The sequence below is a fragment of the Cyprinus carpio genome, chromosome B14 (assembly GCF_018340385.1).
Source record: "Cyprinus carpio isolate SPL01 chromosome B14, ASM1834038v1, whole genome shotgun sequence".
In the NCBI taxonomy this organism is placed as follows: Eukaryota; Metazoa; Chordata; class Actinopteri; order Cypriniformes; family Cyprinidae; genus Cyprinus; species Cyprinus carpio.
The window spans coordinates 19,259,638-19,271,497 of record NC_056610.1 but is presented as its reverse complement, the minus strand read 5'-3'; the positions used below and the strand labels follow the sequence as shown (position 1 = coordinate 19,271,497).

The window sequence follows — 11,860 nt, the reverse complement described above, 5'->3', positions numbered from 1 at the left end:
CTCAAAACACTCTGATAATCAAAATAACGTAATCAAAATCAATATGACCCCCATTTCATTAAATGGTATAGTCCTCCTCATCTTCAGCTCAACCGCTAAAAAATGCACATTTAACTAACAACCACAGTAAAGGATTCTCGCTGAATAGCGCAGATGTGTCAGAATATGTTTTAACATATTCAAGATTTCCATATGTTACGATTATAAAGCAAATACGCAACGTAGGTCTACTAATTAAATGTTAATAGTAATATTCGGAAGACCGTTTAAACACAATTTAATATCATTATAATTTTAAAATTCGACTAATTTACATGACATATGTTGAATGTTATATTTTAATATTTCTGAATATTATATTCGTATCTTGCTGCAAGGTGATTTATTTGAAAACTGGCGTAACATTTCATAAGGAAATACCTTCATATTAAATAATACTGAATTAAACAGGGTTGAGTTTGCCAAAAAAAAAAATATATCTAATGTAACGTTAAATATTTTTTGCCTTCTTTTCTCGGTTCCATCAGCCGATGAACAGTTGCAAGTGTCGTGTGTTTGAAGACAAGTGTTGATTTAGTCAGTCGTATCTGAACTTTAGACTTTATCGAGGGGGTTGGAAGTCGGAAATGGCCGCTGTGATGAAAACACACTCGAATAGTTTCGGTTAGCTCACAGAAAACATTTTCTGCTTCTCAGAAAGGACAGACTGAGAAAAACCAAGCGTTCAGTGGTTTGTGGAGCCCTACAACCCGCAGGAAATTATTTGGTTGAAACTAGACAGCTTGAATTAAAGGGACGAGGGAGCATACTTTGAAGAGCTGGGCGGACAACAGGTGATACGGCACAGGTATTCATTCACATTCATCAATAAAACTGAACGAGAACATGAAAATAATGACGTTCTGTAATCTGCACCTTTCAGACATTAATCAGACGTAGGCTAATTAGATGTATGAAAACGAAAGGCAAAACTATCCGGGCTTAGAGAGTGAAAGATTAAAAAATAAAGTTGTGATAATGTAAAATAGTAATTAGTGTGAATGTTGTGTTTTAAAAGCCAATGTAAAAAGAGGAACACGAACGAGGAAGAAGCGCCTTTCTTTCCCCAGGGACAAAACTAAATGAGTCATGCTGCTTAAATGTTGTTTTCCTCTTAAAAATATATAAATATTATTTATCTTTTTATTAAGATAATTAATTATCTTATTTAATGTAGCCTAAACATAGGCCCTAATATATTCCTTTTTCTCCACCCAGATGTGAACATTTTATAGCCTAGAGAGAAGTGTCTATAAGGAGGATGGTTTTCTCTGGTTATGTAAGCCTCTTTTAATTTGGATCTTATCTAAGTAAATCACTTCCCAGGGATCCGCCAGTATGTATAAGGGCCCCATCAGCTCTGAGGAACATTTTAATGGCCCTATGGGGGAAGCGGCACTGCCCTCAGCAGAACCAAAAGACTCAGACTGTGAAGCTTCAGGCGACAATTTAAGTAATACATTTTCCCTTAAAAGCAGGCTAACAAGCCAGTTCCGCTCAAATTATGAGGAGCGGTTGTCAAGACATGGGGCTCGACCCGGGTCTCCTGCGTTTAGCGCCTCCTCGCGTAGAGCCAGATTTCAGGAGTCGGGCAGCAGCGCCTCCCGCAGACTGTCAGTGGACGCGTCGGAGAAGGGCTCCCTCACACCCGCTATGCGAAAGAAGTATTTGAAAGAGTTGTTATTGAATAATAAATCTGGATTGTCAAGCATTTTATCATCCGAACACAAGTCGTCAGAGGAGGAGGAGGCTCCGTATGGCGACGCGTTGAACAGCGGTGCGCTCTGGGCTCTGGATCCTATGGAGCACGCCTGGATGCTTTCAGTTGTGGATGGAAATTATGACACCATGCTGGAATTTCTCGCTGAAGATCCCAGTTTATTGAGCAGAAAAGACTTTATCTGTGGTTTCACGGCTCTCCACTGGTTGGCCAAAAATGGAAAGGACGAGACACTGATTCAGCTTCTCAGGTATGCTGAGAAAGAGGGGCTCTCAGTGAATGTGAACTTGAGAGGCAGTGGAGGTCTGACGCCTCTTCATGTAGCTGCAATGCATAACCAGTACACGGTCGTAAAGGCTTTGGTCGGTGCATTCAGTGCTAATATAGATGTCTTGGACTACAGTGGGAAAAGAGCATGGCAGTATCTCAAAGACAACGCACCGAGAGAAATGAAGGAGCTTCTGGGAGCTTGGGATGATGAACATTCTGTGGAGTACTTGAATGTGAATAACAGTGCGAGTCAAGCACAACCAGCTGAGAAACATACTCAAGAAAGTAGAGTTGAGGTAGATGGTTCAGGAGGATTCACACGCCAGCGGTTCTCATCATTTAAGAGGCTGTTATACAATATTGGCCTGCTTGAAAAGATCTGAGACTTTAACAAAATCATGTCTTCAGGTCATTATTGTTATACACTTGAAATTTGCTCCTTTATGAGTAATAAAACTTGTATGTTTAATAATGTGGCAATTGCTTAACCTTATAACAGTTCTGGGTATTATATGATGAATCTTTTTAATAAACCAAGCTGCAAGGAACATCTCAGCAGTGTTTGTTTATAGCTATATATACACACACACCTTACTCTTTTTTAATTTTACTAATAAATAAGGCTTAAATTATTTGCTCTAAACCTTTAGAATATGGAAAAAACACAAAAAAAAAAACAACAACAAATATCTACCAAATGGGATGAGAAGAAAAAAAAACTTAATTTGGAAACAATTTTTCATATCCCCTTGATATTTGGTCTTGCTAATCAACTAACTTTTTAAATTAATCACAAAACACCTGAAGTTAAATATTCAGGTCAAATGATTGGATGATCAAATAATAGTTGAAAAACAGAAATACTGCATAATTATTTTTTTTTGGAAGCCGCACTTGGGTGACTTTTTGCTTGAAATGAACCTTTTTAAGGCCTTTGTCTGTGAATTCATCTTTTAAAACCCATAAAAACCCATATATCTATAGATAGATACTTAAACTGTATATACTTTCTGAGAATTAGCTTTAAAGCCCAGTGAAAGCCAGTAAAATAGTTTATTAGTACCAGATCTCTGTTTTTTGTGCACAACAACGTTGCAAATCCAGCCACTGGAAAATGTCAACTTTGACATTTGCCATTTCCACAAAAGAGGAGGATACGAATACTTCTGGTTCGATGACAAATCTTTTATTGTTCAGCAAGGGACATAACCAGAATATCTGTACAAAAGAGAGACTGCTGTTCCAGATAGCATGGCTTCTCTCCAGCTCTGGACGAGTTGGTGGTCCTGGCAGAGAACAGACGGAGGGGAAGCTGAAGTAAACCGTGTGTTTACAAGCCCAGCTTGGTCCTTCTCCAGTGTCTCCTCTTGGAGTTGTACCTGCAAAGAGATTTGCCAAGATAAAGCGTCACAGAGGCACACACACACTGAAATCAATTACACTACACTCTAGGCTTTTGTAGTAAACTGCATTGCTCAACAACTACCAACAGTGCTACCAAGAAGACCATGAATAAGAGGGTTTACAATGATACAAAACCCACCAAGCAAATGTCAGTATAATGTCTCAACAAAACGAAGTGGAATAAACACCAGGTATAACATTTTAATGCACTGTTAAAATTACAGCAGCAATGCACTTCCTCAGTGTAAACAAAAAAAGCATTATTATTATGCAAAGAAATGTCTCTACAACAGAGCATTCACATGTCATATGAGAGATGACAGTATTCATGACTCCAGAGCAGAAGGATGCTCTCAGCAGGATAATGACAGTACTCCCACAAAATTTAGCACTGTAATTGCGTCCTGCTTTTGTTGGCTACTATAAACTACAGAACCAGAAACAAGTGCTAGCGCTTTGCTAATGTAAGCGCGGGTATAGTTCAGCATGTAATCATACCTGATCTTGTTGCCAGTTTTCATCCTAATCCACTGCGGGATCGGCCTGTTCTGCTTCTGCTTCTTTGCGAGGAAGCGTTTGATTCTGAAAGTCTTATGCGACGCCTGAAATAGAAATGTGAGGCACACCGTCACACGACCAGCAGTGGCTTGAGTTTACAATCCGGCGTCACTTCAGCGGGAAAGACGGGCAATGATCTCATCACTGTCCCAACACCAATCTGTCAAATACTAAATCCCACGACTGAAGATCTTCGACTGCTATACAAAAATTAAGAGATTTACAGAAAAACACCTACGTGTTTACGGATGTTTTAAGATTTCCACTTACCATTCCCCAGATCGCTATCCGTTCACCGCTATGGCGTTAGTCGAAGAGAAGGAACCACGGGAAGAGCAAGCATTGTATATCCGAGTCACGAACTGAGCCACTGCTTCACGTCACAGCGACACCCAGCGGCTCCACGGATCACAAGCTACTGGGAATAATCCGCTTTTTGAAAATAAAAATTTTTACTAACATTCTCCCAGTTAGTGCGTCCACCATATTTAACATCATAAATAACCCCTTCTAAGGCTCTTATTAATTAAAATAATGTACAATAAATTGCATACATTAAGAAAAGCGGGATAATGACATCCTTTCAGGCAATGAATATCTTCAAGAAAAATTATCTCCTCTTTTTATTGCTTTTTTAATTTTGTTGTTTTTTATTTTGTACAGCTAACAGCCAATTTTTTAAGCTTATGTGCGTATTCAGCATTAAATTCTCTCTCATAAAATGACACCAAGCACAAGGCTTTTAATGGCTAAATTAACTTAAAACCATAATACTATTAACTTTAAAATCTTAGCTATATTTAAACTTAAATATAAAAATGGTGAAAAGGTGACACAGTTGCAATTTATTATCACTCTATGATATCTTGAAATCTCAAAGAAATTTCCTTTAAGTGTCACATTTTTTAAATGAAGGGCACCCATTTAATGAAATGGAAACAATTACATTTTTATACCAAAGAAAAGTAAATGACAAAGAAAACGAAATACTACAAGTAACACATAGGTTCGTTTATTGATATTTGGATTTCTCTTCACATTTTGACAAAGCTGCAACTATGAAAGGAAAGCAAGCTGTGTTTTGAGTTAAGGATTAGATACAATGGAACACACAACTGGATGACAGCACAGTTTCCAAACCAAGCTAACCAGAAGTTGGTAAGATATGCTTCAATTCCAAAACTATAAAAGGCCACATCTGTTTTTGCATATAATTAAGTCGACTTGCAGAAAAGAACTGACAGTGATCAAGGCATCAGCTTTATAAAGCATGGCTCTTTTTCAACCAATCCCTAATCAGAATAGAAAAACAGCAGGCTCTTTAAAACAGCTGCAGGCTACATCCATGCTCAAATTTACTACTGATTGTCTGAAGTGATAGTAGGTTTTGGGTAAGGCGCGAAAGATCTTTCTAAAACAGAACAGTGAGAAATCGTGAGCAAGCTGGATCAGACCTTTCATAAACTATGAAACAGAAAAGCATGTGAAGTAAAACACATTTGGCTGTGTACCAAAAGTAAGGTCACTTTGAGTTATCGTGGTCCAATCGCTTTGGCTTCTCTCGTGATTAAGCTCCGTTTCTCAAATCTAACCGTCGGTTAGGACTTGCCTTGCTCATGAACAGAAACTCTGGGGGGCTCGTTCAGGCACTGGAGGGCAACAGGTATGTGCTCTCATGTCATTGACAGAGAGTTTTTTTTAAAGTGGGGGGATTTCTTTTGATGTTTTTAAGGTGTTTGTCCTGATCAGAACAGAGCCCCTCCTCTCTCGAGACATCATGTCATGCCAGCACAGAGCTGTTTCCTCACTCAGCAGCTTTCTCTTGAGTGTTCTTGGACTCCCGCTCAGCTCTCTTCTCTGCTGCGGGTCCATCTCCTCCTGCTCCTCCTCCACCCCGGGTACGGTTCCTTGCCCCGGGCTGGTACAGCTGAATTGCAGGCCGATCCTAGGACAGAAATGTAAAAAATACAAGCAATATGTGAAATACAAATCATATATTATGTTTTTATAAGAAGTCACTTATGCTCAGGCTGCATTTTTGGATCAAAAACATACTAAAAATAGCAATATTGTGAATTATTACTACAATTTAACATAATAGTTTCTATCTAAATACATTTTTTAATACTAATAATACTCCAGTGTTCAGTGTCACATGATCCTTCAGAAAGTATTCTAATATACTGATTTGGTCAATTATCAATTATTACCGGTGCTCAGTGGTTCCTATTATTAAAAAGTTTGCTGCTTAATATTTTGTGGAAACAATCAGGATTCTTTGATGAATAGAACAATCAGAGGAACTATTCTATTTCAAGTTTTGAAAGGTAGTTAATCACAGTTTCCACAAAAAATAATATTAAGCAGCACAACTGTTTTCAACATTGTATTAAGAAATATTTATTTATATTATGAATTATTTTGAGTAGCAAATCAGCATATTAGAATGATTTCTGGAGGATCATGTGACACTGAAGACTGGAGTAATGATGCTGAAAATTCAGCTTTGCCATCACAGAAATAAATAACATTATAAAATTTATTAGAATAAGAAAAAACCTTTAAAGTTTTTGTTTACATTCAATTAAATTCAAGTTTATTTGTATAGCGCTTTTTACGATACAAATCATTGCAAAGCAACTTTACATTATATATGTGTGTGTACTGTGTATATTATGTATACATACATACACACACATGCATGTATATATTTAAGAAAAAATATGTTACGTTTATATATTACATACATTTATATATCTTACATTTTATATTATATTAATATATACATGTAAATACACGTAAATATTTTCAAAATATATGCTGTATGTGTTTGTCTTTATATATACATAACTATACACAGTACATACACATATTATGCAAACTAAAACTTTTATTTGGAATGCGATTAATCATTTGACAGCACTAGTTTAAATTGTAATAGTATTTCACAATATTAGTCTTTTCATGTATATTTGATCAAATAAATGCAGCCCTGATGAGCCCAAGATACTTCTTTCAAAAACATTTATAAAAATAAAAAAAATTCGTAATTATTTCAAATGTGTGACTGGTAGTGTACCTTGTTTCTCAGACGGTCTTTTTTAGCACTGTCTTCTTTTTTGTTGTCCCTTGATGGCTTTTCAGGGTGAGCATTAACAGAGGACTCTCCAGTGTTTTCATTCCTTCTTTTCTCCCAAACACGCTCCTTGTCCTTCTTCCCCTCCTCGTCTCTCTTTCTGTAGGTGTTTTCTCTATCCAGACGGTCCCTTTTCCTCCGTTCTTCATCCTGCCTTCTGAATCGTTCTTTTTCTTTCTGTCTTCGCTCTCTCTCTCTGTCCCGGTCTCGGTCTCGATCTCCATCACGATCTCTGTAATTTTTATGCCCACTCTCCTCTGACCTGAATACCAAAGCATATTGACATGATGATATGAAATTAGACCTGAAAAGTACAATACACGAGTGCAACCAACTTACTTTCCCCCCTTCTCCTCTCTGTGTTCACCATTCTGACGCTTCTTTGAGTCTCCTCCTACAGGAAGTCGATCTTCCTTCGGTTTCTCTCGGTCTTGTTTCTTGGGCTTGTCCTTTGGCTTCTCAGTATCACCATCATCTGCTTTCTCTGTTTTTCTCAAGAGCTGAAAGGCAAAATAAGGATGAATATTACCATTCAAAAGTTGGGATCAGTAAGAAAAAAGAATAAGAAAGAAATTAAAACTGTTATTAGTCAAGGATGCATTTAATTGATCAAAAGGACATTTATAATGTTACAAAAGTTGACAATCTCAAATGTTTTTTTTTTTTCAAACTTTCGATTCATGAAAGAATCCCAAAAAAATGTATCATGGTTTCCACAAAAATATGAAGCAGCACAACTGTTTCGACACTTATAATAATAAGAAATCAGCCAAAATTAGCACATTAGAATGATTTCTGAAGAATCATATGACAATGAATACTGGAGTAATGACTTCCCATCACAGGAATAAATTACATTTTAAAATAAAACAGTTTTAAATTTTAAACTATAAATATACTTATACTTTTACAATATTACTTTTTTTTTTTGATCAAATAAATGCAGCCTTGGTGAGCATATAAGATTTATTTCAAAAACATAAAAAAATATCTTTGTATGAATTTTTTTGTAATGAATCTAGGTAGTCAATAATATTTAGATAGTTCTGTACCTTGATTTTTGGCAGTTCATCTTTAGGTTGATCCTTATCCTTATCAGATGCCTTTTCTCCTTTTTTCAGTTTCTCTGCCTCTTTTCTTTTTCTTCTGTCCTCCTCTCTCCACTTGCGCCGTTCTTCATCTCGCAGGCGTTTACGTTCTAGTTCTCTCCGTCTCCTCTCTTCTTTCTTCTCTTCTCTAATCCTCTGGGGAGGACAGGGTGAGAGAGCATGAATACACGACACATACAGTATAGCATATTATATGTGAAAACAATATGAACTAGGTGTCAAGATAATGAAGAAAGCAATGAAATCAGTAAATATTGCACCCTCACTTTACCTGTTTATTCTTAAGGAAGTCCAAGAGAGGTGTTGTTTTTTTAGCTGGGGAAAGAACATTTCAGATGATTATGTCAAATGAAGGGAGAAAACTATTTAAAATTGTTTTGTGCTGAAACTCACCACTGAGTTCCTTTGTCTTGGCCTCTATTTCCTCAAGTAAAGTCTCAGGGTTGGAAGGAAATTTTTCCTCGTCACCATTGTAGAACTCCAAAAATTTTTTGTAATCAACATCTAATAAGACACAGGTAATCAAATTTTTAACTGTTGTTTGCAGTGCTAAAAATAAAATGTAAAAATATATACATATATTTCACCATCTTCAATTGTTCCACTTTTTGCATCCTTCTTTTTGCTCCTTTTCTTAGCAATTTTCTGGAATGGTGCAAACTCAACAATTGCCGGATATTCTTGACCTATAATATGGGGAAAAAAAAGAAGATATAACATTTCTCGCTGTTAGAAAAGTGCACCAGAAATTTACCAGCACACAAACAATCTCAATCTGAAGACACTTTGACATTTAAGGCACAACTTTGCAAACTTAAAACCACTGATAAGCACGTAAACACTGAATCCTGGAAATGTTAATGACACGCAAAAACCAAACCTCGATTATCAATGAAGACATAGCCATCAAACCGGTCTCTGAAGAGAACTATGTCATCTTGATTTTTGAAATTCAGATAGGCTCTTGCAAACAGATGAGGGAAAAGACTGCAAATAAACAAACAGCTTGATCAGCCATCAAATACCTTTCATTGTGTTTCAGTCTTATGCTTTCTTTTATAAGACTGCATCTACAAACCTAGTATCGCTAGAGAAAAACTCCAGGTAATCCAGCTCTGGAAGAGGCTGCAGTTGTTCCACTAAGTCTTCTTTAGTCAGACTTGGAGGGAGACGTCGAATCACAATCTAAAAGATGTATAGAAAATATATAAAAAGGACAAAAATCAATCCTGGAATTACTGTAGAGGTGTTTAGGTGGAAGAGTTGTAAACATACAAGCACGTGTGCTATATATACACACAAAGTCTATGTTTAACTGTGATTGCTTACATTACAGTGACTGAAATATTACGTGACATTCAAAACACTATAAATTATTGTTTGTGGCTGTATGTGTCAAAGTTTCTAGGAGATTCCTCTCTTTTATTGTGCTAAATGCTAAAACTTTGACAGGGGGGTTTGCTAACCAGTCCGTAAGTATCAGGCATGTCCAGTTGATATTCAACTGCAACGTTTAAATCAAACAGAGAGTATTATTTAAACATGTTAGTAAAAATACAGCTGCAAACAATAATTCATAGTATTTTAAATGAAAGCGACTAGCTAGCCTGTAGCCTGCTACGTTAGCCTGCTAACTAACTACCTTTGTCATAGCCTCCTTCTTCTCTTTATTTGGCTTCTCTGGTTTCTCGATTTCGTCACATTTTATTTCAACTTTCTTTTCTCTGGGACGCGTGTTTTCCTTGTCCTCCTTCATGACGCTTTGCCAACTTTTGCAGCGATGTCTTATTTCGTATGTTTCTTGCTGTTATCAGTCGTGTCTGCTATCTCTTCTCTGCCCAACTTTCCGCAGTTGTTTCTCCGTAACACCAGCGGGCGTCTCTGATTGGCTACAGCTCGTGGCGCAAAGAGTCTCTCGATAAAGCGAGGAGCGTCCACTCTTGCTAGTATTGCTCAATTTTTCTGTATTGTTTGTGTATTGTTGTCTAATTGGGTATAAATATGTGTTTCGATGTTAAATAGCGACTGTTAATCACACTAACAGCATATTTGCTACAATATTACATAACAAAATCGCACACTTCCTATAAATGTCTTGTCTCTTTTTACTGCTCTTCCATGAAGAGTGGACAGGCTAGACATTGCTGTGTGCGCCTGCCTTAACTATTTTTAACATTTGGCTATATCATTCAAAAAATGAACAAAATGTATTTTTATACTACGCATGTCATTATTAACAAAGTGGCCAAAAGTCTATTAATACTTTAGTAGTTTTAGTAGTATAAGACTTACGCTAAGAGCCACAACGCGGCGCTGGCGCGGAGGTTTTCAGATGCGGAAGTGAATCATACACATCTCGGAAGTTGTTTTTGTGACCGTCATAAGGGCAGACATTTTGGCCCATGTAGACAACAATTTTGCGAGATTCTCAGAAAAACGAAATAAATCTCGTCCTCTGCAATAATTTCTCTGTGCTTGTACACTCATATTTCAGCACAGTCATGTGGTATGAGATATTGCCCGGTTTTGCTATTATGACAGTTTGTCTGATGATTCCTGGCATCGCAACTGCTCAAATCCAGAAGTTCACAAACGGTGGCAAGGTGAGTTACGATAATAATGAGCAATAATTATAATTGAGTATATACTTTTATGAATCTTTCAATATATATAAACGTTCTGTTTGCTCTCGTATAGTAAGTCTACAGCGTTTAATATAACAGTTACTACTTCTTGCGCTCAGGAAAAGAGGATCGTACGGGTTCCCTATCACTGGTATTTGATGGAGAGAGACAGGAGAGTGTCTGGAACTGGTGCACACTACCATGCCAAGGTAAAACTTGTGTAAGCTTTTAGAAATGTGTATCAGTACTGACAAAATGCTTGCAAAACCCCGGCGTTATAATATTCTTTGTTTATTTCATAGGGACTTGAAAACATCAACTGAAGATCCACCAAGCAACAATTGAAATGTACATTTTGTCCAGTCGTCTATTAAAATGTTATCTTTAAATTATAAATTGGCTTGCTGTTGTCACATTTTTGTGTTCATATTTTTTATTTCCCCGGGCGCTGCAGCATAAATGGCTGCCCACTACTCCGGGTGTGTGTTCACGGTGTGTGTGTGTGCACTCTGGATGGGTTAAATGCAGAGCACACATTCTGAGTATGGGTCACCATACTTGGCTGTATGTCACACGTCACTTTCACTCACTTTTTATAGAGCTGTTATATTGTACTGTTTTGGTACTGATTGACCGTGGTGTGAATATAAATTTGAATGATTTGTTTGCATAGTTTACTGTATTAGATCCACGATTCCTTTACCCAGTTAACTGAGGTTTTAAGTTAATAGTAATTGGGGCTAATTTTGATCCCAGTATTTAGTTGACAGTAAAACATTTTATCATATCACTCTGTCACTTCACTGTGTACTCAAGGGTTAAAATATAGAGTGCATGATCCAACCCCTGCAGTTTTTGACAGAGCAATGCATATACATACATTGTACAGAATGCACATTACTTACTACACTGTCTACATAAAAATAATTAAAATAGAATCTCATTTGTTTTTTTTAAGAATTAGAGATTCAAAGAACATAACAAAAAACCAAGACTCTAT

General features: G+C 36.8%; 4 protein-coding genes and 1 non-coding gene across 7 annotated transcripts; 2 read left to right on the top strand and 3 right to left on the bottom strand.

The window, feature by feature from the left end:
* The first annotated feature begins 128 nt into the window (after nt 1-128).
* LOC109102252 (ankyrin repeat domain-containing protein SOWAHC-like) lies at nt 129-2,577 on the top strand. 3 transcript variants are annotated; one of them, XM_019115590.2, is made up of 3 exons: nt 129-221; nt 697-847; nt 1,258-2,577. In XM_019115590.2, exon 3 carries the CDS (start codon nt 1,378-1,380, stop codon nt 2,410-2,412), a length of 1,035 nt encoding a protein of 344 aa, XP_018971135.1. In that variant the 5' UTR covers nt 129-221; nt 697-847; nt 1,258-1,377; the 3' UTR covers nt 2,413-2,577. The 3 variants fall into 3 exon arrangements, with proteins under 3 accessions (XP_018971135.1, XP_018971136.1, XP_042594347.1); XM_019115591.2 differs by lacking the exon at nt 129-221 and having other exon boundaries at nt 416-833; XM_042738413.1 differs by lacking the exon at nt 129-221 and having other exon boundaries at nt 418-847.
* Nucleotides 2,578-3,193: 616 nt separating this feature from the next.
* Nucleotides 3,194-4,408, bottom strand: LOC109102253 (60S ribosomal protein L39). Its single transcript, XM_019115592.2, has 3 exons — nt 4,262-4,408; nt 3,932-4,035; nt 3,194-3,408 (listed from the first exon to the last, which is right to left on the bottom strand). Exons 1-3 carry the CDS (start codon nt 4,262-4,264, stop codon nt 3,360-3,362), a joined length of 156 nt encoding a protein of 51 aa, XP_018971137.1. The 5' UTR covers nt 4,265-4,408; the 3' UTR covers nt 3,194-3,359.
* Nucleotides 3,710-3,844, bottom strand: LOC122139712. The gene has a single exon (XR_006156488.1). It is a non-coding gene; the product is annotated as a small nucleolar RNA SNORA69 (small nucleolar RNA).
* A 573-nt stretch (nt 4,409-4,981) lies between the features above and the next one.
* Nucleotides 4,982-10,118, bottom strand: LOC109102250 (regulator of nonsense transcripts 3B-like). Its single transcript, XM_042738410.1, has 10 exons — nt 9,879-10,118; nt 9,315-9,421; nt 9,117-9,223; nt 8,824-8,922; nt 8,630-8,740; nt 8,508-8,551; nt 8,180-8,371; nt 7,467-7,627; nt 7,071-7,389; nt 4,982-5,936 (listed from the first exon to the last, which is right to left on the bottom strand). The coding sequence occupies exons 1-10, from the start codon at nt 9,990-9,992 to the stop codon at nt 5,796-5,798; spliced, it is 1,395 nt and encodes a 464-aa protein (XP_042594344.1). The 5' UTR covers nt 9,993-10,118; the 3' UTR covers nt 4,982-5,795.
* A 477-nt stretch (nt 10,119-10,595) lies between these two features.
* On the top strand, nt 10,596-11,256 carry LOC109102961 (NADH dehydrogenase [ubiquinone] 1 alpha subcomplex subunit 1-like). The gene is made up of 3 exons (XM_019116296.2): nt 10,596-10,839; nt 10,980-11,069; nt 11,163-11,256. Exons 1-3 carry the CDS (start codon nt 10,738-10,740, stop codon nt 11,181-11,183), a joined length of 213 nt encoding a protein of 70 aa, XP_018971841.1. The 5' UTR covers nt 10,596-10,737; the 3' UTR covers nt 11,184-11,256.
* The last annotated feature ends 604 nt before the right edge of the window (nt 11,257-11,860 follow it).

What these genes read in the sequence shown, in the direction of transcription:
- LOC109102961 (XM_019116296.2), top strand. Translation starts at nt 10,738, where the DNA reads ATGTGGTATGAGATATTGCCCGGTTTTGCTATTATGACAGTTTGTCTG. An exon ending in AGTTCACAAACGGTGGCAAG is followed by an intron (nt 10,840 to 10,979) that starts GTGAGTTACGAT and finishes TCTTGCGCTCAG; the next exon opens with GAAAAGAGGATCGTACGGGT. An exon ending in GTGCACACTACCATGCCAAG is followed by an intron (nt 11,070 to 11,162) that starts GTAAAACTTGTG and finishes TTTATTTCATAG; the next exon opens with GGACTTGAAAACATCAACTG.
- LOC109102250 (XM_042738410.1), bottom strand. Translation starts at nt 9,992, where the DNA reads ATGAAGGAGGACAAGGAAAACACGCGTCCCAGAGAAAAGAAAGTTGAA. An exon ending in AAGTGGAACAATTGAAGATG is followed by an intron (nt 8,741 to 8,823) that starts GTGAAATATATG and finishes GTGTCTTATTAG; the next exon opens with ATGTTGATTACAAAAAATTT. An exon ending in ATGAACTGCCAAAAATCAAG is followed by an intron (nt 7,628 to 8,179) that starts GTACAGAACTAT and finishes TTTGCCTTTCAG; the next exon opens with CTCTTGAGAAAAACAGAGAA.
- LOC109102252 (XM_019115590.2), top strand. Translation starts at nt 1,378, where the DNA reads ATGTATAAGGGCCCCATCAGCTCTGAGGAACATTTTAATGGCCCTATG.
- LOC109102253 (XM_019115592.2), bottom strand. An exon ending in AAAACTGGCAACAAGATCAG is followed by an intron (nt 3,409 to 3,931) that starts GTATGATTACAT and finishes ATCTCTTTGCAG; the next exon opens with GTACAACTCCAAGAGGAGAC.